This window comes from Camelina sativa, chromosome 15, assembly GCF_030686135.1.
Source record: "Camelina sativa cultivar CO46 ecotype springtype chromosome 15, ASM3068613v1".
Taxonomy (NCBI): Eukaryota; Viridiplantae; Streptophyta; class Magnoliopsida; order Brassicales; family Brassicaceae; genus Camelina; species Camelina sativa.
Window position 1 is genome coordinate 26,195,982 of NC_141894.1, and position 24,849 is coordinate 26,220,830.

Below are 24,849 nucleotides of genomic sequence, written 5' to 3' on the forward strand. Positions count from 1 at the left end.
CCTTCTTTATCTATTCGTTTATCCTCCTTTTGATATGTCCCTTTTTATTTTTACTATTATAATAAATCAAGTTTTATTTCAAATCTAAGTGTTCGTCATTGAAATCCATGCTTGGAGATTTAATCTAAGTGTCTTTGGTTGCTGTATTGTCTTTGCTCTTGTTCATTCGTTTTTCATTGCAGCACAGAAATATAGTGATTTTTCTTTCTTTAACGATCGAGCTTTCTTCATTTTGGTATCAAGAAGATGGTTTTCTTGCTTCTCTTAGTTGTCTCTCTTCTTTACTTTTAATCTTTGATTCTTCCAGATGAGATCTGTGGTCTGTTGTTTTTACAAAGTCTTGTTGGGTTTATCATTTCTGTGTGATAATGACACTAATTTCACGGTGAGATTTGAAACTTTGGTCTCAAATACTTAGATGCAGTGTGTAAGATGTTCTACCAATTCCTGGTTTATATTAGTCTCAGTCTTGGCTCTACATGGTTCTTAAATTATGCAGAATTTCTTGGTAGGTCCTGTCTTAGAGGTTAAAAATCTTGTAAGCTGTCTTTGGTCTTGTCTTAGAGGATCTATGCTTTATTTTTCAACTTTGTTTCCTATAAGGATCTGTCCTCTGTCCTTTTTTCAACATCTTGTTGGATTTGTCATATTTGGCTGTGATCATATCAAAAATAAAGGTAGGGATGGAGTTTAGTATCTAGCTTTTGATACCAAAGTGATTTCTCTAACGTTAAACTAACATCAAAACAAGTAGGGGATGAGTTGGAACTTGGACGGACACAATTTTGTATAGCAACAAGACAATTATGGTATCAGATTCTTATTCTTGTGATAAAGGAATCACCTTTGCCTTGCCTTGTTCCTTGTTAATCTTATCCTCTTCCTTACCGAATCTTTTTCTCAACATGAAACCTAAGTTGCCATGGAATAAAGTCGCAAGGTTTCTTTCTTCAACGCCAAGACTCTCTCTCTCTCTCTCTCTCTCTCTCTGTTTTCCCCCAAAGGAATCATCTTTTTGCAGTATATAAATTGTGGGATCTGGTCTGAAGAGTTTCCCTGAATCCCTCTCCCAAGAAAAACTTGGTAATCTCAAATCAAACATGTCAAACGTGAGCTTTCTTGAGCTGCAATACAAGCTCTCTAAGAACAAGATGTTGAGGAAGCCTTCAAGGATGTTCTCCAGGGACAGACAATCATCAGGCTTGTCTTCACCCGGACCAGGAGGTTTTTCTCAGCCTTCCGTTAATGAGATGAGACGTGTTTTCAACAGGTTTGATACGGACAGTGATGGAAAAATATCTCAGACTGAGTACAAGGTAGTGCTGAGAGCGCTAGGACAAGAGAGGGTTATCGACGACGTGCCCAAGATCTTTAAAGCCGTGGATCTGGATGGTGATGGGTTTATTGATTTCAGAGAGTTTACTGATGCATACAAGAGAAGCGGAGGGATTAGGTCTTCCGATATACGCAATGCTTTCTGGACTTTTGATTTAAACGGGGACGGGAAGATAAGCGCAGAGGAAGTAATGTCAGTTCTAAGGAAGCTTGGGGAGAGATGTAGCTTAGAGGACTGCAAGAGGATGGTGAGAGCTGTTGATGCAGATGGAGATGGATTGGTTAATATGGAAGAGTTCATGAGGATGATGTCTTTCAACATCGTCTGAATAGACCTCTTTCGTTCTCTCTGTTATTGTAATTAAATATCATTCTTCATTCAATCCAATTTAAAAAACATGAAATCTTGTAACTTTGAATCGACATAATCTCCAATGTTCTTCCAGAATCCAGATAAGACCAATAATTTAGATATAAAGCATGAACTTATTCAAAAGTTAGTACATAAACTGAATTAACTCATGTAAAAGCTCAGATGAAATTTGTTACAGCGTAGCAAATACTATTCCATTCCCAACTGCTAGCAGAGTTCTGGCAAGAGCTTAGAGCGCTATACATGATCCGAAACAAAGGCACATAAAACGCTGCTCTACCAGTAATCACCACAAGAACATTTACCGTCTTTGAAGTGATGGAAACGTTTGTTGTCTCTCACGATCAACTCCCTACCAATGATTTTGGACATGATCTTGATAAAGTTGTGACAGTCCCCACAAACACGGAGATTCTTAATGATTGTGAGGGTCTTCCGAGGTGGTGTGCATATGATACCATAAGCAATTGCTAACCTCTCACTGTGGTAGAGTAGAGCCTGTTCTTTAGCCTCTTGATCGATATCATGCAGAACAAATCGTGTGTCTGGAACATAAACCACTCCCTTCTTTGCAGCCATCTCCTTCGCTTCATCCTTGTAAAATGTCAGATTCCGGAACTCAAGGATCCTACTCTTACTAGCAACCATATTTGTTTCCTTGAATGATTTGGGTGGAGGAGTAGGAATCTTGTTGGTCACAGCCTTTGAAGGGTCAAGATCAACCATCAATTCCTCAGTGTAATCCTCTAAATCGATATCTCCATGTAGACGAGCATAGTTCCTCATAGCTTCCCAGAACTCAGCTGTGGGTTCAAACGGAAGGTCACGGATGTATTGCTCTGCCTCAACAAGATGTCCACATTTACCAAGAACACCTAAAACACCCAAATAATGTTCTGTACTCGGAGCAATCCCATACTCGTTTTTCATCGAATCAAAATGCAGAAACGCCTCTTTAATCCCTCCCACAGTAGCACAAGCCAAGAAAACAGAAAGGAAAGTCTCCTCATTGGGCTTCAACCCTTGATTCGCCATCTCCTCAAACAGATGCAACGCATCATCTCCCATTCCGTTATCACTATACGCACGCATCATCAAATGCCAAGAATCCATATCTTTATCAACCATATGATCAAACACTCTCTTAGCATCAGTAACACTACTACACTCCCCAAACATACTAATCACGATATTGTTCAGTTTCGGATCACCTCTAAACTTAGACTGCAGGAAATGGTCATGTACCTTCTTAGAATGCTCAAGGGACTTCAGATTCGCACAAGACTCAAACAACATGACAAAGCAGTCTCTATCAGGCATAGCTCCCTTATCAAGCAACTCAATCGCATCTTTATATAGCCTACGCTGACACAAGCTCATCACCTCTTCAACACTAGGTGTAGCAGCTACCTCATTCCTCTGCTGATTCATCTGATTAGGGACCTGATTCGAGCTTCTTGGTGGTTGCTGCTGCTGCTGCTGCGGAGGGTAATACTGACTCTGAGGACTTTGCTGAACATTCTGATTCTGATATTGAGGCCTTGGACCACCGTATTGAGGCCTTTGACCACCGTACTGAGGCCTTTGTCCACCGTATTGAGGTCTGTTCCCACCGTATTGAGGATTCTGCTGACTCCATTGGTTAGGGTTTTGTGGAACTCGTTGATTAGTTTTCGTCTGATTCTGATAACCTTGAGAATCGAAGCTTTGAGGTGGAGGATACGGCCGTTGTTGTTGAGACGGTGATCCAGATGGAGGATTCTGGTAGTAATCGTTCGTGGCGGCGGATGTGCTGAGGTTTCTGATCGGAAGCGAGTTTAGGGTACCGGAGCAGTGGAATTGAGAGGAGAGTCTGGGAAATGAGGAACGTACTTGGAGAAGAGAACCTATTGTGACGATCTTTTGGGTTCGTGCGCTACGAATCACCATGAGAGAAGACATTTTTTTGGGGAGGATGTGGTTGTGGAAATGGTAAAGATTAAAACCCTGCGAAATGCAAAACCCTAGTCTGGGAAAAAAAGAAGAAGATTGGGGATGAGAATATTCGCAAGACGAAAGAGAAATAATATGATAAGATTTATATTTGGGCCTAGTTGGGCTAAGATATTGCAACTTTAGCTTCTTTTGAGTTTTTTTTTTTTCTGTTCTATGTATTCTCGCACTAGTATTCGATGGAAATATAAGTGAGTGAGAAGTATAAAAGTCTTTGTAATCCTTTGTGTCTCTTATACTTCAACATATAAACCAAATCTATGAAGTCCGAGGAACTGAAGATAATACATACACTAGTGGTACATACTACAGTGTTTTATTAACACATTTTTCGTGTAAACAACTAACAGATATGTCTATCTATACAGAGACTTATTTTTGAGACTTGTACACACAAACATTTGTAGATCCCTCATGTATGTTAGGTTGTAGTAATTATCACTCTATTTACATCTTCCGCATCCTATACATCCCTCTTCCTTTCTAAAACATCTCTCTACTACTTCCCATATGGTTTCGCAATACCCCGTACCTTGCTTAGTTTCCCCCGATTTCATAGTCTTGAACGGAAAACGCATTTCTTGAAACCAAGATTTGAGTTCTTACGGGAGGAGGAAGTTGCATATGGTTGGCCGTTGAGAGAACCCGCAAATCTGATATCCCACCCTTCGATGTTCTTTGGAACACATGAGTCGAATAGGAACTGCCCGAGAACGCTGTGAGCATTTATGCTCGTTGGTTGGAGTGGGCGGAAGGAGGATCTTTCTCTCTGTTCTTCTTGTGAAGACGACAATGGGTCGTTGCTGCTGCTGCTGCTGTTGCTTTGATACGGTGCTGAGCTGGGTAAGAAAAAGTGGTCACATGGCCCAGTGGCTACTCTTCTTAAGCTTTGGTTAGATTTCACAGCAACTTTCTGAAGGTCACATATTAACTCAATCTCATCATGCGTGTGAGCTCTTTCTCCAAGCTGCCGGATTTTCTGTAAGTGTACTGACATGGCTTTCTCTAGAAAGTTGGAGATAACAGCTCGGTATTGTATAGGGTTATGAGTGTAGTGTCCTGAAGAAGAAAGAGAGTAGCAAAGAAAAAACACAAAAAGCTCAGATTTTGTAGCAATGACAATCAAGATCAATAGCAATCTCTAGGAAACAGACTAACCATTAAGAGACCCCGTGATGGCATACGGCAACATATCATAAATATATTCATAACCACAACATGTTATATGTCATGACTAACCTGCATGAGGAGAATTTTTCCACTTGACAACCTTAACTTCTGCTCCCAGTTCCTGCAATTGATGGGTGAAGCTTGAAATTACTTGGTGGGGAGCAAGGTCGTCATTCTCCGAGCACAAAACGAGATATGGAGCCCCAATTTCCTGAAAAAAGTACAAGGATAATTAGTTATCTTATGTTAGCTAAAAATTTGAGAAGCCAAAATTAAGAAAGCCTAAGAAAGCTCAGTGGACAGTGAAAACTTACAACCGATGAGTAGAGTGCGTGCCAGTACTCACTGCGTTGGGATTCAAATCTTGTAAGATATAAACCGTCCAGCCCAGAAGAGATCCCTTTAGCCACCCAAGATACTAGTCTTGAAGGCCCAGACATTCGCCGTATGGTGGGATGTAGTGCAAATTTCACATTCAGATCACTTGTGAAATCCAATGGTCCAGAATCATAGACATGTCCAGAGATACAGTTTCTAACCAACTGGCTATCATCCTTCACAAATCAGAAAACAACCTATGAGTCGAAATTGAACCGAGGGAGCAAACAACATAACTACACCTCATGAGCTGAGATTTAATGACTTAGTGTATAGGAGACAACTCTCACCGGATGAATTTGAGCTTCACAATCATCCATGATCACCTGCATCGTTTAACACTTTTAGATAACAAAACATAAAACCAGCATAAGATAACCAAAAAATTAGCTGAAAGTTCAAACCTTTTTTTAACTAACCTGTAAAACTTTGTACATACAAGCTTTGGGAGCACCAGAGAAAGCTAGGAAGATAACAGGACATGGTCTAGTCTTTAGCTCCTGAACAAATAACAGCAGTAGCAACATGTAAGTAACACACACGCCAAAAGCAAGTTAACATAAGCATGTAACTAAAAAATAAGAACTCATCACATTCCTGACCAGAACATTAACTTTAGATCTTACCTCAACAAGTTCAGAAAGAAGATGAAACGCTAGAGAGAGAGCCATTTCAGGATAAAACCTGAAAAAACATGAGACAAAATTACAAAACACACTTTAAAAGATTCTCAAAGTATCATTATCTAAAAGCATCCACTATGGAATCTTTCAAGATTCTATACAATTTTAAAAAACAATCTCATACCCAGTTTTTTTTTAATTCAATTGGCCAATCAAATCTAAATTGTAAACAGGAGGAAGAGAACTTACGCAGTGAGAAAATCAGCGCGGCAAACAAGAGAGTTCCAACCAAGAGAAGAGTAAAGATCAACGAAATTAGAAAGATGGTTCTCGTTGATCGAACTCCAAACAAAGATCACCACAACACCGTTAGATCCGCCACCATCACCGTCAACATCCATCTTCTTCCCCCAGTAAACCCTACCACCGCCGATCATAGCTCCGCTCCGGCGAGAAGCTCAAAACTGTTTTAATGAGATTTGTTTTTTTTTTTTTAATGTAATTGTGTGAACCAAACTCGAAAGATGAGATCTTTGGGATACGGGTCCGTTGGTTGTTATCATCAACCACGTCAGATCCTTGTGTGTTTAATTTTACCTCTTGCGTAGTTTAGTGTAACGCCGGTTATAATGCGCCTTTGTTTTGTTTTGTATTTACGACGCCGTTTGGTTTGCCACGTCATGGGATTTACCGTGGAAGTAAGCGGTCAAAGACGATAAAACGAGACTTGTTTGATCCATCTACGCTTCCGACAAGAAGAAGTACAAAAAAAGGTCTTATCTTTTTACTACATATAAGGAACGTTACATTTTAAAGAGCAAAAAACTCACGTGACTAATTACATGTTCTTCAGATTCCTAGTCACATCCCTAATTACGTGAGATCTAGTTATATTAAATACTGTACACAATAAATTAGCGACAAGATATTATGAAGATTAATGTCCTTTAACTTTTAAGGGTTCATAGATCCTTCTTCCATATTTCCAAAATTGGAGCATGGAGATTGATAAAGGTGTTGACTGGTTTTCCTGCTACCTCTCGTAAATGCTGCGTTTGTAGGTGGTAGCGGTTGCTAGCGATTGGAACCAATCACACAAAACGTTTTCAATCTCTCCTAATCGCTTCTAACCGCTCTAAACCACTGAATTCCAAAAGCTGTTTCCTGCAAGTATTTGCGGTTGCGGGTGATTGCGGTTGGAATTTTTTTTTTTTTTTATAAAAAACTTAGAAAAAATAATGATAATGAATTTTTTTTTTGTTATATCTTCTAACTAACCATTTTACTCATTAATGATGGGAGAAAATAAAGTATGCATACGATTGCAGAGAATATAAAATAAATAATTAGAAGAAAATAATATTCCAATTAACAATAATCAGGAAAACTTGATGTAAATTTAATGAAACATCGCACATAAGTTCAAAAAAATCTAAATAAATATAATATTTCATCAGAAATTTAAGAAAATAAGATTATTCGTGAAAAATAGTAAAACAAATCACCAGTGACTCTTCTCAACTCTCACTTGACCATTCCTACCGATGCAACTACTGACCCACGATAAGAGAAAAGAGAAAAGATCTACGATCTAAAGCATATGTTTTGTCATTTATCAAATTACTTGATTAAATTTTTGGTGAAAAGCTAAATGCATAAAGGAATAAGTATTTCAATATAAAATTTATTTGTTTTTTGAATAATTATTTTAGTATTTTTTTAATAAATTTTAATTATAAATCAAGTTTAATAAAAATTTTGGTGTTTTTAAACATTTATATATTATATATCACATTTATTATGTTCCAATCGCTATTGCACCCGCTGGTCAACCAGTCGTAAACCTCCCGCAAATGCACTAATTTTAAACCGCTAAACCAGTCGTTCAAAACACTTAATAATGCTTGAAACTGCAATCGCCCGCTTCCACAATCTCTCGCAACCGCAATCGCAACCGCAACATTTGAACCAGTCAGACCCATTTAACCGCGGTTTGCGTCAAATTCATATCTATCTAAGGCTTTTTCGTCGAAGATGTGAGCAAACTAGGACTCATAGTTAAATAAGTTTTTCTGTATATACTGTATATTGTATTTTCAATAACATAACAATTCACATTAATGTTATTTGTCCTCTCTGAAAAAAAAAAAAAAATTTGCCGTGATATATTAAATTGCCAGACTATCGCAAAAAAAAATTATTTGGTATGTTGAAAGTTCGATATGTAGAAACTACGACAATAATTTTTGTAATCACTAAATTTTATGCAAAATTATGAGTTTTTTTTCAAATATAAATTCTGAACATGTTTTATCATTCTATACTTTTGATTGACATTCATAAAAAAGATTATCTAAAATTCTGAAATAATTATAAGATATTAGAGTCCCGGTCAACTTAAATTTTGTTAATTATATACAATTGTAAAAGACCAGCTCACATCGTTTATCGTTTATTCAATTCAATTTGCTTCTTGCATGATCCACACATTCTCTTTAATTATATATACAAAGGTAAAGGAAATGACCCTCTTACTTCTTCTTTTTTTGTCAATGTCTCAGATTAGTTTGTCTAGTTTCATTTCCAATGTATCTTCTTACTGTATTTGAAACAATCTCTTTTTTTACAAACTTTATTGCAAAGCCTATTATTTAAAATTTACATAATTTTTTTGCCATTTTTACACTTATGATTGATCATTAAATCTTGGACACACACAATGACACAAATACAAAGGACGCCCATGACGTTTTCAAAAAATTTGAGTGATCGATATATCATGTTTTTTTTTTTTCTTTTTTTTTGTCATCTTGAATTTTATTAAAACTTGTTTTAGAACCAAGGTAGGATTACAAACTGCCCAAAAGAAGGAAACTAAAGTCGGCGGACAACTAAAAGTCCCCAGAGTCGATGCTGGAGGAGAAGAACAATCCCCGGAAACTAAGCCCTATCAAAGGGAGACAACCATAGACTGAACTAAAAATACAAAACAGAAATATCAAACCAATCGAAGAAGGACGACTCCTTAGACTACAAACAGAAGTAACTAGGCAAAACCTTAAAAATGGTAGCACCAAGATAACAGAGAAGCTTCTTCTTTTGAAACACTAGCGCATGTGATTTATCACGGCTGCCCACGGCCAACCCGTAATAACAACTACCTCCTCCTATCATGAAGAGAGCCAATCTCTCGAGAACCAAGGACATCATAACCCGGCAAGCAAAGAGTACTTATAGGAGATCATAGAGACTCAAAACACATTCCCAAATGCGACGACGACGACTGATGCGTCCCATTACGTCTAGCTAGAATCCTTCAAAAATTGATCATATCTAAACAGATCATGAAGGCGAGTACAAGGAGCAAGGCAAAACTTCTCAAGAAACATCAACCTCAATAACAAGACCGACGCATGACCAAGAAGTTAACACCCACCAAGAACACCAAGTAAAAGCAATGACTGAAATCTTTGAGGACTACCACCAACCAGACACTAAACATGAAACTTCTGCTAAGAAAGGAACCGAGCGCCATAGGCTGAAACAAAGAGACAAGGACTGGGAGAAAGGCAATAGCTGGACGGATCCTCAGCCATTCCACGCATGCGGCTTTGTAACAAAGATACGCACAAGACCAGCAACAAAACTGAGACAGGACACAAGCAAACCACAATGGCAATTATTCTTCAAACCAACCGTTGATCTAAGATCCGACATCATCATCTTTACTTGTAATCAGAATCCCTCACAGAGATAGCTGTTCTGACCGCTTCCTCAAACCAATCAAAAATCAGGACATGAATCAACCAAAAAAGCTCCTCAAACGAATGCCCAACAAAACTGCAAACCACACTAAACACCTAATCGAAGCTAAAAGATGCAGGAGAAGGACGAGGATAGCTTACTCAAAATGGAGATAACAAGAACCCAGTACAGAAACGAGAAGCTTCACCTTTCAGATCAGGACAACACCGGATCTAACGAAGGCAAAGGAGACTTCTTTTGAAGCTGCTGGGAGAGGAAGAACATCGCTCAAAAGACCGCCGAGCAAACCTCACCGTGAAGACCATTTCACTTGTTGAGCATACTAACAACATCACCAATTCACCAGATCTAGCCAAGACAATAGAAAAGAAAGTCAAGCAAACTAACAGAAGAGCATCGGGGGGCCCTCTCACAGTTACGGCGAAGAGCACCGGTCACCGGAGAGGGCAAACGGAGAAACTAGTTTTTCAGGCGGCTAGGGCGAACTTGGTCGTCGAGAGATCCAGTTCTGACTTAGATCCAGTTTATATTATTAGTTGATGCTAATGCGATATATCATGTTTAGTTTTATTTTTATTTATTTTTAATTGTAGACAATGGTCCAGAAATTAAACTTTATAAATCTTTTATAAAAGGTCCAATGATTTTCTTTTGTCGTACCGGTACAGCGTTATTATACTTTTGGGTGGTTGTTAGAATATATATTAAACTTGGTCTGAGTTTGTTATATAGGCACTGTCCAAGCCCAAGCCAACTCTTTTATTAGTATGATATTGTTCGTTTTGGATCTAAGTGGTCCAGCCCTCACGGATTTCTTATTGGGCTTCATTCCAAAAGGTCTCATACTAATTGAAGTTGGTCTTGACTTATACATTAGAAACTTATTTTCGAATCTTCCGATGTGGGACATTGTTTGTATCCCAACAAACCTCCCCTCAAACCATGTACCACGATCATATGGCCTCCCCTTCAGCGAAACCCAGATACTCAGGTTCCGGTACCCCTTTATTCCTGAAGTATTCTTGAGGCACCCTTAATCATGTCATTTTTTTTAGAGATCCTTCCACACCGACTACAGAGCCCACACCCACTTCCCTAGGTCCACTTTTCGACCTAGGTTTTGATATCAATTGTTGGGCTTTCCAAGCCCAAGCCAACTCCCCTATTAGTATGATATTGTCCGCTTTGGGCCCAGGTGGCAAAGCCCGCACGAATTTCTTATTGGGCCCCTTCCCAAAAGGCCTCATACTAATTGAAGTTGGTTTTGACTTATATATTATAAACTTATTTTCTAATCTTTAGATGTGGGACATTGTTTGTATCCCAACAAACCTCCCCTCAAACTATGTACCACAATACTTTGGCCTCCCCTTCAGCGAAACCCATGTACCTAGGCTCCGGTACCTCCTTATTCCTGAAGTATTCTTGAGGCACCCTTAATCATGTCATCTTTTTGAGAGATCCTCTCACACCGAACGCAGAGCCCACACCCACTCCCCTAGGTCCACTTTTCAACCTAGGCTCTAATGCCAATTGTTGAAGTTGGTCCTCATACTAACTGAAGTTGGTCTTGACTTATACATTAGAAATTTATTTTCTAATTAATCTTCCGATGTGGGACATTGTTTGTATCCCAACAAACCTCTCTTTAAACAATGCCTCACATCGGAAGAATTGTTGGGCTTTCCAAGCCCAAGCCAACTCCCTTATGATATTGTCTGTTTTGGGCCCAAGTGGTCCAGCCCTCACGGATTTTCTTATTAGTCTTCTTCCCAAAAAGCCTCATACTAATTGAAGTTGGTCTTGACTTATACATTAGAAATTTATTTTCTAATCTTCCGATATAGGACATTGTTTTGTATCCCAACAGGCATTATCATGCAATTGCTATATTACAATTTTTTAAAAGTAAAAAATCACCCAAAGCCTATCTTGTTTGTCCACGAATATCACGATACAGTACTCATGATCCTTCAACGCTTCAACATAAGCAAAATACAAATAATTGGTGGTAAATGTCGCCTATAAGTGGTTAGGCTAATTATCTATCTTCTCTCTAAGATCTTGATTCCCTTTGGAAAACTCCAAGAATCTATTATGATTACATTTGTGTCATTTACCTTTGTGGCAAATTTGGTGTTTCACTTTCGCACCTCACCCTTTAGTTATCATTTTGTTTTTTTTTTTTGGTACATTCAAAGTGAAAAATCTTTTAAGATGTATTGGCTATTCGTAAATCTTGCAGTCGCCACAAAGCGCACTACCACATACATATTTGCTTAATGGATCTGTCGGTCAAAGTTAACATTAGTATTTTATCTGTGGTGTTCCATTTCGTAGAGTGTCAATACAGTTGTTGTTTTATATTCTTATATATCCAAATCTTTATTTGTTCCTCTAATATATGATTATATATGATCCTCTAAAAATCTTCACATGTATCTAAACCAACATTAATTATGTTGTTTGGTTTGGTCTCTCTCTACTCAACTTTCCAATGTGTCGGTTGTCGGATTTCATTTCACGATTTAACTAGACTCGAGAAAAAAGTGAAAAACTACCAAACGGAGATGAAAACGAAAAAGCTAACTGTGTAGATTAAGTCAAAACTAAAAACCCCAAAAATCCGAAGAATCCGATAACTAAAAAAGAAAAGCATAAGTCAAACCTAAAAATCTGGAATGGGTCACACGTTAATTAATACTAATACAATACTCTTTATCCACCTGATGCTTCTTTTATGAAACCCCATTTTATTCATATAAAAAGAGTTCTTTTTTTGTTTTAAACTTAAAAAAAGAAGAGGCCATAGTGTGCATGTCGGAATCATACCAAAACGACGCCGTTTCATAACTCAAGGAGAGCTTCGTCTCGAACTTTGCGCTTCAATTCCCAAAAAGTTTTTTTTTTTTTTTTTTTTTTTTCTCTTTTCTCCTGTGTAAGTGCAAACATCTAATTTCCCAAGAAGTAATCTTAATTATTTGTAACAGAGATCCGTAAATTCAAAGCAACATCAACAACGTTCTTGGGCATCTCTCTAATCATTTTGTTTTTCTAAAAAGAAAATTTTCTATTTTCTAATTTTTCTGGAAATTTTTTTTCTTTCTTTTGTATGGGCTGATCAGAGAAAAAAGCTACTTTGTGTGTTTCGTTCGATTCATTCATTATTGTGTTTTTTGTTTAGCTGGAAGGTGTCTGAATAATTCAATGCTCTCTTCTTCTTCTTCTTCTCTTCCTTTCTAAATCTTTCTCTCTCTCCTCTTTACTCTCCTGCTCTCTCTATCTATCTCTGTTCCGAAGCAGACATGGGCGACGAACACTCTTTCATCCCAAAGGTACCTTTTTTTTTTCTGGGTCTTTTAGCTTTTCCTTTGTTTATGCTTAATCTGATTAGGGTTTCTTGTTTTGAGTAATCAAATTGAATAAAGCCTTGATTTTTCTTTTGGTTTGGTATGAACTGTCCTGTAAAAAATCGACCCTTTCTACATCTGGGGTCTTGCGTGAATTTGAAATTTTTGGTTTTTCTTTCAGGCTAATTTAATGATACCCATGTTGTTGTTTATTTGACCCTTGAGTTAAGGTTTTTTGTTTCTAAATTAAGCAAAACAAGTCACTTAACATGAAGACTTTAATGTAATGTTTTTTTTGTTTTTGTTTTTGTTTGGTTTTTGCAGGATAGTTTTGTCTTCAAGCTTCCTAAAAAATCACCACTTGTGTTAAGGATGGTTGTTCTCGTGTTTGTAATGGTCTGTGCTGTTTACATTTGCTCCATTTGTTTGAAGCAAATTGGTGTTGTCCCTAGTGCTGGGTTCATGAACGTTGAAGTGTTTGAGAGGCAGTGTCCTGAGCCTAATATCGAACCTTGGGACATACCTTATGTTCATTACCCTAAACCTAAAACTTATAGTAGGTAATGAGAGTGTTTGTTTGTTTGTTTTATAGTTTGGTTCTTGAGTTTTTTTTTAATGCCTGTGTTGTTGATTTGTGTGTATTGTTTGGGTTGGGGGATTTTGTTAGGGAGGAATGTGCCTGCAATCCTGTTAGGTATTTTGCGATTCTCTCGATGCAGAGATCTGGTAGCGGCTGGTTTGAGACTTTACTTAACAATCATACTAACATAAGCTCGAACGGAGAGATCTTTTCGGTTAAAGATAGGAGAGCTAATGTGTCGACCATTTTTGAGACGTTGGACAAAGTATATAATTTAGATTGGTTGAGTAGTGCTTCTAAGAACGAGTGCACCTCTGCTGTTGGTTTGAAGTGGATGCTTAATCAGGTAAGGTTCTAATATGTCACAAAAATTCTTGCTAGTCTCTTTATACCGAATTGTTACTTACTGTTTAAAATAGCTTAGATGCTGAGCTTATCAATATGTGACTTATGTCCTTAGAACAGATCCTACACTATGAGATGGTCACTAATGCTGTTACTTGGTTAGTGTTTAGAATATGTAATTTAAGTATAGGACTGAGCTATAGGTTTTAGATCAGAGCTGCAATCTTTTGCCTTAGATCGATAGAATAGACTTCTATGTTTTAGGGAAGAGCTGTTATGTGTAACCGCTGATAAAATGTTTTGACTGTTTGTACTTCTCGCCCTTGACATTTGTGTTTGATTGTATTCTGATGGTTCTTATCTCTGTAAAAGCAGAACCGAGTTCCAATAGCCTTACTGTGTTTGCTTGCCCTTGTTGTTTCTCATATTTTGGTTTGTTGGTGAATTCTTTATACATTTTAGTTCACATGACTCTTCATATTTCATTTTGTGTTTCATCTTGTTTACATTATAATGTGATTGGTTGTTGGGGATGAAACATATGCAGGGTCTAATGAAACACCATGAAGAGATAGTAGAATACTTTAAAACCCGAGGCGTATCTGCTATTTTCCTTTTCAGAAGAAACCTCTTACGCCGGATGATTTCAGTTCTTGCAAACTCTTACGATAGAGATGCTAAGCTATTAAATGGTACTCACAAGTCCCACGTTCACTCCCCTAAAGAGGTTTCCCTCTCATTCTCTTCATTTTTTTGCATGTGTCTGCACATTTTTCTCAGTGAAACTAAACGTTTGACCAAATGGGGTTTCAGGCTGAGATATTGGCGCGATATAAGCCATTAATCAACACGAGTCTTTTGATACCTGATCTGAAGCAGGTTCAAGAAATGACTTCAAAAGCACTTGCGTACTTTAATACCACTCGCCATATCTTCCTCTACTACGAAGATGTTGTCAAGAACCGCACCGTGAGAACATTTTGTGTTTTTCAAGGTTCCTTAACTAGTTTCACTGCACATATTGTTCTGATTAAGCCCTGTGTTTTTTTTTTCTCCCCGTTTTGCAGAAACTAGACGATGTCCAAGAGTTTCTAAAGGTGCCAAAACTCAATTTAAAGAGTAGGCAAGTAAAGATTCATCATGGTCCATTGTCACAGCACGTACAAAACTGGGAAGAGGTTCAAACGACACTGAAAGGGACCGGTTTTGAAAATTATCTACTAGAAGATTACCGCAGGTGAATTAACCTTAGGAGAGAGTGATGTACATAAACCTCTCTCTCGCAGAAAGGTCAGACCAACTTTGTAGGAAAGTTTTGGTAGTGCCACGAACAGGTTTTTGCAAGTCTTTATCTTTTTTTTTTTAGTTATCTCTGTTTCTTCCAAGATTTAATCAAGTTAGTTTTTAATTCGATTCATTCTTTATCAGGGAACTAAGAGTTCTATTGTAATCGGGAACACGTTCTGGTTCATCCTCTTATTTGCTTCTAATGATTAGAACAAAGAACAAAGATTTGCCAGTTTGATTGATTGACTATGAAATTGTTTATCACATTTGTTTATATGTGATGGGTTATATATATGTTCAGTTGGTTTTGTAGACTGAATTGATGGAGACACAAAGGGACTCTCTGTTTTTGCGTACAAATTAGATGAGAAGAATTTGTATTATTCTTGACCATTTCTCTTTAAACTAACATTTGAGAAGTCGATTTGTTTTGATTTAAAAATAAGAAGATAAATAATAATAACAAATCAGAAAATTTGGTACTTTGGTTTGAAAATTATAACAACAAATATATAATAAAATACTACTAGAATGAGAAAGACATGCATTTTCTGAATACAATATGTTGAAAGAAATACTTAAGAAAATAAAATCCTAAACAAGCTCTTCTTCTATGATCACAAGATGTTTTAAATCTTCTTCCTCGATTTTTTCACCCTTCTTGACTTCATTCTCTTGTTTTGGTCTTTTACCTACCATGAACTCCATAGGTTAATTTACAGAACTTTCTTTTGTTTTTTGCTCGAAGTCTTTGTTCTCTTTCTTCGCTCGTCTCAGTTTTGTAGTGAGATGACATATGTGCAGCAAATTTTTGAGAAGTATCAAACACACCATTGCATTTAGGACATGTATATGGACCGTACTTTTCATATGGTAGACTATGTGTCCGACCATCATCTTGATTACTACCGTCACTTTTCTCAGTAGTTTTCTCAAAACGATTGATTGGTTGTAGTATTTTCTTCAATGAACGACCATCTTGGAGAATATGTTGGTCATGGTTGTGCTTTGATGACAAGGAATACATGTCTAAATGTTGAGAATATGCAGAATCTTGACGCGGATAAATGACATTAAGAGGTTTTGGATTCAAAATCTCGCACTTTTTATCAAAAGTAATTGGAGAAGAAAATGTACGATTCCAAATATTACTTTCAGAATTCATAGCACGTTTGACACGTTCAATACCATATTGTGCATTGTCAAGCGTATTAGTAGGAATGATAGCAGTATACCTATTTGTAATGGTTTGAGTGAAAGAAACTCGAGTGAGATGAGAATGATTATTGACAGGAAAATAATTGTCACTCATTATATGGTTTCTCACATGTGAATTTTGATATCCAAAAGATGATGAAGAGACATGTGAATTATGAAAAGAAGTAAAAGAAGGAGATGAGGGAAAAAAATTTCCATGGTTTGTGTGATCAGAACTAATGAACATCGATCTAACCATATTAGAATTATGGTTCATCTGGATGGGGAAAAAACTATGATTGTTAGTATCATCACCAAGAAAATTGAAATTGTTTGGAATAGAAGACATTTCTGAAAGAAAGATAGAGCATATGTGATATCGTTTGCTCCTCCATAATATATATATATAAATTTCGCATTGGAAAATAAAGATATTAACCTCAAAAACGGAAACTAATCTTTAAATTTAAAAGGAAAAAAATATACTTTATTTTATTTGAGATTATATTAAATATTTAGAAAGAAAAAAATTCCCAATTATTTATTTATTTCCCTGAAAATACATTTATTTACTTTGGTTATATATGGATGAAAACTTAAAAAAACATGATTTTCTGTCATATACCTGGATTCGGTTGTTGAAAATATGAATAATATCCCAATTTTAAACTTTTCTCTTAATATTTAATATAAATTATTAGGAAATATATATTCATGTGTAGAACATTTGTCGAAAGGTGTGTCATCTATCTTAATTTTTTGGGTGATATGGTTATATAATGTTGCTTTATCACTATTAAGACCAATAAGTTTATTTACTAATTATAGTTATGTAAATATTTATAATTTGCAATAAAATCTTATCTTTTAAATTTCTCTTTGCAAATCTTATCTTATATAACTCACCTAAAAGTTGTTCAATAAGGGGTGGATGATTTTTATTTATTATATAAAACTAGATTTAGGACCGTGGTTTATGAATTAAAATTTTATCTTTTTGAAAAGAAACTCAATCGGAAGATAGTAAATTAAATCAAATTCTGTGTAAAAGATAATAATTCATTATCTTGATTTGAAGGTATGGACTTCCAATTATTTAAATATATATTTTAACTATTTAGGTTTCTTATGCCTATATAAATATAAAACATTTTATGAGATCAAAGATGATAAAAGAGCTATAAAAATTATTGAAAGACCCAACAAATTATTATAGCTTTCTAGACTAAGATATTTGTGACATACGGGTTAATTGGGAAAAATGTAAATTGAAACTATGAACTTTCAAATTTTGATCATTTAAACCATGAACTTTAATGTAGGTAATTTAAAACATCAATTTTCGTTGACTAACTCTTGTAAACATAAAGCTTTGTTGACCATACAAAGAAAGATATGAGGTGAAATCTGATATTTGAACAACTAACAGACGTTACTCTGTCGTTAACCATTTTTGTTAGTGATAAAACGACGTCGTTTTGATGAAAGTTTTAATTCGATAAAATATCATTTAAATTATGAACTTTTAAATTAAGGTCATTTAAACCATGAACTATCAAATCTAGGCCGTTTAAACCATGAAACTTTGTAGACTATTTAAATATCAACTTTCATTGAATAAGATTTTTTAGACATTAAGTTTAGTTGACCAACCCAAACTCGACATGATATTAATTATGCTAACAAAACAAGTGATATATGGTATTTTTAGTGTCTTTCGTCTTTCGTTTAATACTTAGTTTTAGTCGTTTTATCGTATCTTTTGTGTCTTTTTGTTTGTGTCTTGAATTTTTTTCCAGGTATTAAGATGTTAGTGAAGTTTGAAAGATTGATCACCCTATTTTAGATTCATAGAATTGATCAATTTATTTTAGATCCTAGGTTTTTATATGCATTATATTAAATATAGCTAAGACAATGAAAAAGTTTGTGAATGCAAGTGACTAGCAAAAACGGAAAGTAATTAAGTTGTTTAAATCAAAAGAGAAGCATTGAGCGCAGAGAATCATTAGGGGATATAAGCACAAATTTAGGTGATTAGATAAGGACGCATTAGATACCGTTCTAGAGCTCAAATCACGGTTGTAAAGCTAACATACTCTCGCAACGCTAACTATCTATGCAAAGAATCAATTAGACTCTAAACTCTTGTTTGAATCTAGCAAACCAAGCAATCATTAATTAAAAGTTTAGGTTTGATTAGTTCACAAGATACCTTAACTTCAACTCTCGTTGGCTAAGGCTCACCTTGCTCACCTATATTTTTTTAAGCAACTCAACAATACTTTTGGTGCCCAGATAAATTAAAGGTAAGATTAGAAACTAGGTAGCTGGACTAGTTTAAGCACTAAAAATAACAATAGATGAAAAACAAAATAGATCAATCCCTAACATAACACACTTACCTTAGAGAATCATAAACCCCTTCTGAAATCTGAAACCTAATTTAGAAATTACTTAAACATAGAGAAACAACAGATCAATGATGAAGAAGACATAATTGAATTGCAAAAAAAAGAATTAAAAAAAAGGTTCATAATTCTTCTCCAAAGACTAAAAAACTTTAAAAGCACACTTTAACTTAATAATAGACTCAAAATAATTGTAAAAACTATGGTTAAAACTCTATAAAATACAACCACATCAAAATTGACTACTGGTACGATGATGTATGCTCTTAGTAAACTTATCATTTACCACTAGACTTAGGTCACTTCATAAAAATTTATATATTTTTTAAATTACAAAACTAAAAATATTAAAACACGTATTATTAGGCCATCCTTAACGGGATAACAATTACCATGTTCTTATCCAATTATATTATTAAAAAACGAAACAGTGTGCTTAGATCAAAAATTTTGATCTTGGGATAGAACTGATCCATAGCCGAGTTCTTCTTTGTTTCCTGTGTTGTGATTGGTTGAAAATTTTTTGAGAGAATGGAAAATATTATTTTCTCTCATTCTTCTTCGAAATCGATTCTAAGAAGACCAAAAATTGGTGACGACGAGCATCGGCGGGGCTCCGTGGTGGTTGCTCGGTTTCGGCGGGTTCCGACGATCCCCATGTGCTTCTCCGCTGCCGCGAATTCGGACCTTCTTCGCTCCCCAGGTTCTTTGAAATTTCTTAGACTTTTGAAAGATGGGAATGTGGGTTTTTTTTAGCATTGTTAATTCAATGATTGATGTCAATTTTGAAATTTTATTTTCTTTTGCTGTTGTTGTTGTTAGTGGTGGTCCAGCAAATAATAGTTTTGATTGATGTCAATAGTTTTGGTTGTTCTTTTGTTTTCAATTGTCTGAGAAATCTATCTGATTGAGTACGTATCTTTGGATCTTTGGATCTCGAAGCATGTGTGTCAACCATTTCGTTTATAGGATTGAGTATGTATGGTCAATCCCTCTCAATTTCGTTTATAGGGTTGAGTATGTATGGTCAATTCAGTTGGTTACTCTTTGAGTGTGGTATTAGTCGAGCTGTTTAGCTGCTCTGCGTGTTAAGCAAACTGGAAGGTGCATATATATGTGGGTCTGCCGTGATAAACACAACAAAATCATAGCTTCCTTCTAACTGCTCTGTGTGTTAGTTTGCCATGGGAGAAGTGCTAGTAGCTTCCTTCTTTTCTTCATATTGATAAGCTTAAAGTTGACTGGGAGGAGCTGATCACTTCAGATTAGTTGTTATTGTTGAACAGAATGAATCTCTGGTTATGTTTTAAGCTATGCGTGTTTGGTGTTTTTTTGGTTTTGTTATCAGTAAGTCGGAGATAACTTGTTTTTTGTAAACAGACATTAGAGTTGAAGGCTGAACTCGAGAGAAAGATGGCTGAAGCACGCAGTGAGTACGAGTGGAGCCTTTAGGAGTTTGATTGCCATGAACAGTCTCTTGGCGAACGCTTACAAGTGTTCACGTCGAGTGAAGAGTGCAGCCACGGATACTGCAGCTGTTAGAGGTAAACAATGACACTCACACTTTGGTGATACATCGGTAGGGATGTGGTCGAAGCAGTTGGAGAGGTTGTTGGAGATGCAGCAGTTTGGTGATACATCAGTAGGGATGTGGTCAAAGCCGACAGTAAGGAGGAAGACAAAGATTGTTTGCACCGTGGGTCCTTCTACCAACACAAGAGAGATGATATGGAAATTGGCTGAAGTTGGGATGAATGTTGCTAGGATGAACATGTCTCATGGTGATTGTGCTTCACATAAGAAGGTATTGTATATTGAATTTGGTTCTCATGGTGATCATGCTTCACATAAGAAGGTATTGTATATTAATAATTTTTTAAAAGTTTTTATAATTTGTAAAATATTTATGAATATTATATTATTCTAAGAACACCAAAATTAGTTTCCCCATTTTTTTAACATAATATCTTAACTACTGATCTTAGATTATTTTCACTATATATTTAATCTAAGAACATAAAAAAAAGTTCTCCCATTAAGGATGCCCTTATAAAATATGAGAAATTAATTAAACAAATCATAACTACATTAAATCATTCCTACAGTTTGGCTATGTGTCACGATTTACTGAAAATGTTTGGACTTTATATAATAAGATGAGAGGGGGCACTTATTCCATTGATATTACTGACCTCGTATTCTACGAAATAATTTTTCTTTGACTTTTTTTATCAATCTATTGGGTCACAACATATTAGTCTAATTACGGTAACTTCATTTTAAGAGAAGAGTTGATCTTAGGTGAGGTTGTGCCAGTTTTTCATGGACTTATGAATGTCATTAGACCGTGGTCACTTCTCAGCTACGTGAAATAGTTTACGATATATTTTGGTTTTACAGGAATTCATAGGCACGTGTTCTTTGCTCTCCGGTGTTGTTTGCTTCTTCGTCTGACCATATATATAGGTCTTTCTCCATTTGCTTCTTAGTGGTGTATCCAGACCATTAGCGAGCTAAAGAAATTAGTCCCTCATTTCCTCCCAAGATCGATATGAATTACATGTGTTTATAGTTTCTTTGTAAACATTTTCAATTATTTTCTTAGCGATAGTTATGTATCGAAAGAGTTTGGTACAATAATATTTAATTAAGTAAACATCAATAACAATTAAGAATGGTCATGGAACCTGTCTAATCAAAGTAGTATCAAACATTTTTAATAAATGGTCACCCACCTCTCTGATCTCATTTTTTGTCTGTCACCGTTCAATTAAATTACTGAGTTGTATCACATTTTTTTAAAAACAAACTGTATATTAACTATTTCCACATAATTTGATTATACATGATCTCAATAGTTTTGTACATCTTGAAAGCAAAAAACTATATAAATAAAACTTAATCAAGAAAAAAGAAGAAAGAAAATTTGGAAACGCCCCAAAAGTTCACCATTTCAACTTAGATACAACAGAATTGTTTGAAGACTGAAAAAGGAAAAAAGAGTATTAAAAGTTATTAACTCATATTAGGTTGTAATCAGTTACATAATCAAATGTTAACTATATAACAATTATGAATGTTATAATATGTGGTCCAAACACTTTATTCTGTTAAGAGCATCATTACCATTATTATTGCACAAAACCTCATGATTAAGGAGCATTGCATTTCTTCTTTTGCTATTCTCTCTTTCGGCTCAGCCTCATTGTTCCTACGTTCTCCAACACTTTTTTAATTCACTACGATCTGTGAGCAGTTTACATTCTCTTATTCTTTATCTATAAACTTTTTTTTTTTGTGTGCAACATTCTTATCTATAAACTAAATAATACAATTTGTACTAGAATCTATTTTTTTTACAACAATTACAAATTGTCCTATGACAAGTACTGCGAGAGCTAGATGTGAAAATGTAACGTCACGATAGCTGTCTTCTATAAAACATACACTTTACATTCTTGGTTTTTTTCTTTCTTTTTTGTTCTCTCAGTCTCATGGTAATGCCTTCAAAGAATAATAGTCCAAGTCAAAAACAGATTAATGTGTGGTTCATATGAAGTGGATTTTCTAAAAACTTATTGTATCATTCCGAAAGAATTACTCAAACCGATTTTTAAAATAATGATTTCCAACTTAGAAATAAATAAAATCTATGATTCTTATTTATTTGTTATTGTTTGACTCGTAACATTAGTGTAATGTAATATTTCTAAATCGTTATCATTATTTTTTCGGAGATATTCATCTTAAACCGAATTCCACTTTTCTTTAGATCAAACACCATACTTGTTTTTAAATGAGCCGTCTCTAATACTATACGAGGAGGAATTGTTGGTTTACCAAAAAAACACGATTAGCAATTCTCGAATTCACTAATTTAGTATTGATCCTTTTCATATGAAGTTTCTAATTATTTGATTGTTTTAAAAAAAAGAAAATATTTTTATTTTTAATTGACACTTAGTAGATGGGGCTCGTGAAAAGAATGAGCACTCTCACTACTAGTAGCCTAGTTATGGTGGGGCAAATTTGTTAAATATGTGCCTTCTTGATCATAACTCTCTTGTGATGGTGGGGCGAATTCGTTTAGCTTTCAATTAGTATCCGGTGGACATCCTTCGTCGAATGAAGCATTAGCCAAACTACATCGTATGTCAAATTTTACATTTTTTTTTTTTTTCCTTCTTTTATTCATTCACATGTATATGTATCAAAACGTCGCGAATTAAACAATATCATATATTTTATCCATCAATTCGATGGATACCTCACCATCACATATGAAAATTAAAGCCATCAAAAAAGCGAATATAAAATATATAAGAACAAAAGAAAAGTACAAGAGGGATCAAGAGGATGCACGTGACAATGACCCAACTCTTGCAATTTCATGGACCGTAGGGTTAAACCCTAAGCAGCCTAACCAGCCTTGCTTGTACGGCAAGAATGTCTTCCTCTTTAATTCCTCCGACACTGCTCTGTTCTCAGTGTAATGCATCTCGTGAGCTGAAACCACCGCTCCGTTCCTCCTCCTTGACATAGACACCGACGAGTCACAACTCTCTCTCGACCGGATACTGGAACTTCTCACATCCTCGGCCTCTCTCTTTGTTAGTATATCGTATCTTTTCAAGGAATCTTTGGTCGGAACCGGTCTTCCGTCTGACGCACTCCTGAACAGCAACAGATCTTTTAGTTTCCACTTCTTATACGCACGACCAGGGTACAGAATTGCTGACAAGAAAACAGAGGATTTTTGGTTGCTTGTGTTGGAAGCAACCATTTTTGTTGACTGTACTTCTTCTTCTTCATCAACCATAATGTCTGAAACTCTCAGTGGAGACGTAGAACGGCTTCCTTTACGATCATAACGCGAAGAAGAAGATCCCAGAGACCGGTCTCTTCCTCGATCTTGCTGACCATCGGAAATTTCTATATCAGGATCCCTAGATCTAGGAGAAGAAAAAGGAGGAGTGAGTGGTTGTCTTAAAGGTCGAATCTTTCCTCCATCAAAGAGCTCATCAGCGGCAGAGAAAGAAGTTTTCGCCAATTGACCACTGAAATTGAACTCGAAATCGTCTTCGAAATCGCTGGCTGATCTCTTCTTGGGAGTTCTTGGTTGATCATCCCAGTCAAAAGGTATGTTGGAGGAAGTGGAAGGAGAAGGGCTTGTGGGTGCACTAAAGAAGAAAACATTGTTGTTGCCAAATCGAGTTGGGCTTGAAGGAGCTGTTATGTATGGAGACGAAGTTGTGCTGTCGAAATTGAGTTCTGCTGCTGCTACTGCCACTTCTATCTCCATTAATGGGTGTTCTTCTTTGGATGTTTTGTTCTTCTTTTGCCTTTTGTTGGTTCTTGGAAGGTGTTCCCCTTTCAGACGTAAAGCTTGACTTTAGTTTAGGGAGAAAGAGAGAGAGAGAGAGAGAGAGAGAGAGAGAGAGAAAGAGAGATGGAGAAAAATGAATGGTGATTGAATTAGGAGATGCCTTTATAAGTCTCACCTACCTAATGGGTCGTGACTTAATTATTATGATTTTTTTAGTTCTCATTTCTATATGTTCTTTTGGACCAAATTAGCTTGGTCATTTTAGTTTTTCTTTATCATCGTTGTTTTTTATCAATTTTTTTTTTCTTTTTCTAATCGTATTTTATATATCAAGAGGATTGTACAATTATTGGCCTTTACATCTTTCCAGACTGAAACTCGAATAGATTACTACACGTTCGGATATCCAGGTTGTATATAGAAGCTATAAATATTGTATTTTGTAGTAACAATATTTTTTTTTAAAATTATTTATCACAATATCTATGTATGACAAGTTAAAAACTTAACTTCTCATTTGTCAAACTCATGTGGGGAAAAGGTTCAGTTTCTCATGCAGCATAGAGTTTAATTGTTATTTGTTGTTCTATTATTTTATGATCATTGACTATTGTTGCAGGTTTTTGTATTGTAATGAAACAATATTAATTTAATTGATATCATGTTCAATAGAGGATGGCTTCTCGAATTATTTTTCCTACGTGATTAACGTAATTG

General features: G+C 35.7%; 4 protein-coding genes, 1 long non-coding RNA gene and 2 pseudogenes across 7 annotated transcripts; 3 read left to right on the forward strand and 4 right to left on the reverse strand.

Moving 5' to 3' along the window:
* The first annotated feature begins 1,100 nt into the window (after positions 1-1,100).
* Positions 1,101-1,783, forward strand: LOC104747384 (calmodulin-like protein 30). The gene has a single exon (XM_087488306.1). The coding sequence runs from the start codon at positions 1,101-1,103 to the stop codon at positions 1,662-1,664; it is 564 nt and encodes a 187-aa protein (XP_087344432.1). The 3' UTR covers positions 1,665-1,783.
* Positions 1,784-1,789: 6 nt separating this feature from the next.
* LOC104747385 (pentatricopeptide repeat-containing protein At2g15690, mitochondrial pseudogene) lies at positions 1,790-3,649 on the reverse strand (annotated as a pseudogene). The gene has a single exon (XR_015582203.1). The product of XR_015582203.1 is annotated as a pentatricopeptide repeat-containing protein At2g15690, mitochondrial pseudogene (transcript).
* On the reverse strand, positions 1,790-6,649 carry LOC104747386 (uncharacterized). The gene is made up of 7 exons (XM_087488305.1): positions 6,121-6,649; positions 5,875-5,932; positions 5,668-5,748; positions 5,539-5,574; positions 5,185-5,424; positions 4,940-5,081; positions 1,790-4,759 (listed from the first exon to the last, which is right to left on the reverse strand). The coding sequence occupies exons 1-7, from the start codon at positions 6,306-6,308 to the stop codon at positions 4,254-4,256; spliced, it is 1,251 nt and encodes a 416-aa protein (XP_087344431.1). The 5' UTR covers positions 6,309-6,649; the 3' UTR covers positions 1,790-4,253.
* Positions 6,650-12,364: 5,715 nt separating this feature from the next.
* On the forward strand, positions 12,365-15,430 carry LOC104747389 (uncharacterized). Of its 2 annotated transcripts, XR_761144.3 has the most exons (7): positions 12,404-12,971; positions 13,311-13,546; positions 13,654-13,912; positions 14,459-14,638; positions 14,725-14,880; positions 14,979-15,245; positions 15,340-15,430. XR_761144.3 is itself a non-coding variant. In XM_010469017.3 (6 exons), exons 1-6 carry the CDS (start codon positions 12,942-12,944, stop codon positions 15,150-15,152), a joined length of 1,035 nt encoding a protein of 344 aa, XP_010467319.1. In that variant the 5' UTR covers positions 12,365-12,941; the 3' UTR covers positions 15,153-15,430. The 2 variants fall into 2 exon arrangements, 1 of the variants encoding a protein (XP_010467319.1); XM_010469017.3 differs by having other exon boundaries at positions 12,365-12,971; positions 14,979-15,430.
* A 225-nt stretch (positions 15,431-15,655) lies between these two features.
* On the reverse strand, positions 15,656-16,770 carry LOC104747390 (uncharacterized; annotated as a pseudogene).
* Positions 16,771-17,563: 793 nt separating this feature from the next.
* On the forward strand, positions 17,564-20,752 carry LOC147927128 (uncharacterized). The gene is made up of 2 exons (XR_015582992.1): positions 17,564-19,509; positions 20,187-20,752. It is a non-coding gene; the product is annotated as an uncharacterized LOC147927128 (long non-coding RNA).
* A 2,272-nt stretch (positions 20,753-23,024) lies between these two features.
* Positions 23,025-24,265, reverse strand: LOC104747391 (uncharacterized). Its single transcript, XM_010469018.3, has one exon. It carries the CDS (start codon positions 24,106-24,108, stop codon positions 23,155-23,157), a length of 954 nt encoding a protein of 317 aa, XP_010467320.1. The 5' UTR covers positions 24,109-24,265; the 3' UTR covers positions 23,025-23,154.
* Positions 24,266-24,849: the final 584 nt, after the last annotated feature.

What these genes read in the sequence shown, in the direction of transcription:
- LOC104747384 (XM_087488306.1), top strand. Translation starts at nt 1,101, where the DNA reads ATGTCAAACGTGAGCTTTCTTGAGCTGCAATACAAGCTCTCTAAGAAC.
- LOC104747391 (XM_010469018.3), bottom strand. Translation starts at nt 24,108, where the DNA reads ATGGAGATAGAAGTGGCAGTAGCAGCAGCAGAACTCAATTTCGACAGC.
- LOC104747386 (XM_087488305.1), bottom strand. Translation starts at nt 6,308, where the DNA reads ATGATCGGCGGTGGTAGGGTTTACTGGGGGAAGAAGATGGATGTTGAC. An exon ending in CGCGCTGATTTTCTCACTGC is followed by an intron (nt 5,933 to 6,120) that starts GTAAGTTCTCTT and finishes ATGTTTTTTCAG; the next exon opens with GTTTTATCCTGAAATGGCTC. An exon ending in GAAAAATTCTCCTCATGCAG is followed by an intron (nt 4,760 to 4,939) that starts GTTAGTCATGAC and finishes TTTCTTCTTCAG; the next exon opens with GACACTACACTCATAACCCT.
- LOC104747389 (XM_010469017.3), top strand. Translation starts at nt 12,942, where the DNA reads ATGGGCGACGAACACTCTTTCATCCCAAAG. An exon ending in AAACCTAAAACTTATAGTAG is followed by an intron (nt 13,547 to 13,653) that starts GTAATGAGAGTG and finishes GGATTTTGTTAG; the next exon opens with GGAGGAATGTGCCTGCAATC. An exon ending in ATGTTGTCAAGAACCGCACC is followed by an intron (nt 14,881 to 14,978) that starts GTGAGAACATTT and finishes CCCGTTTTGCAG; the next exon opens with AAACTAGACGATGTCCAAGA.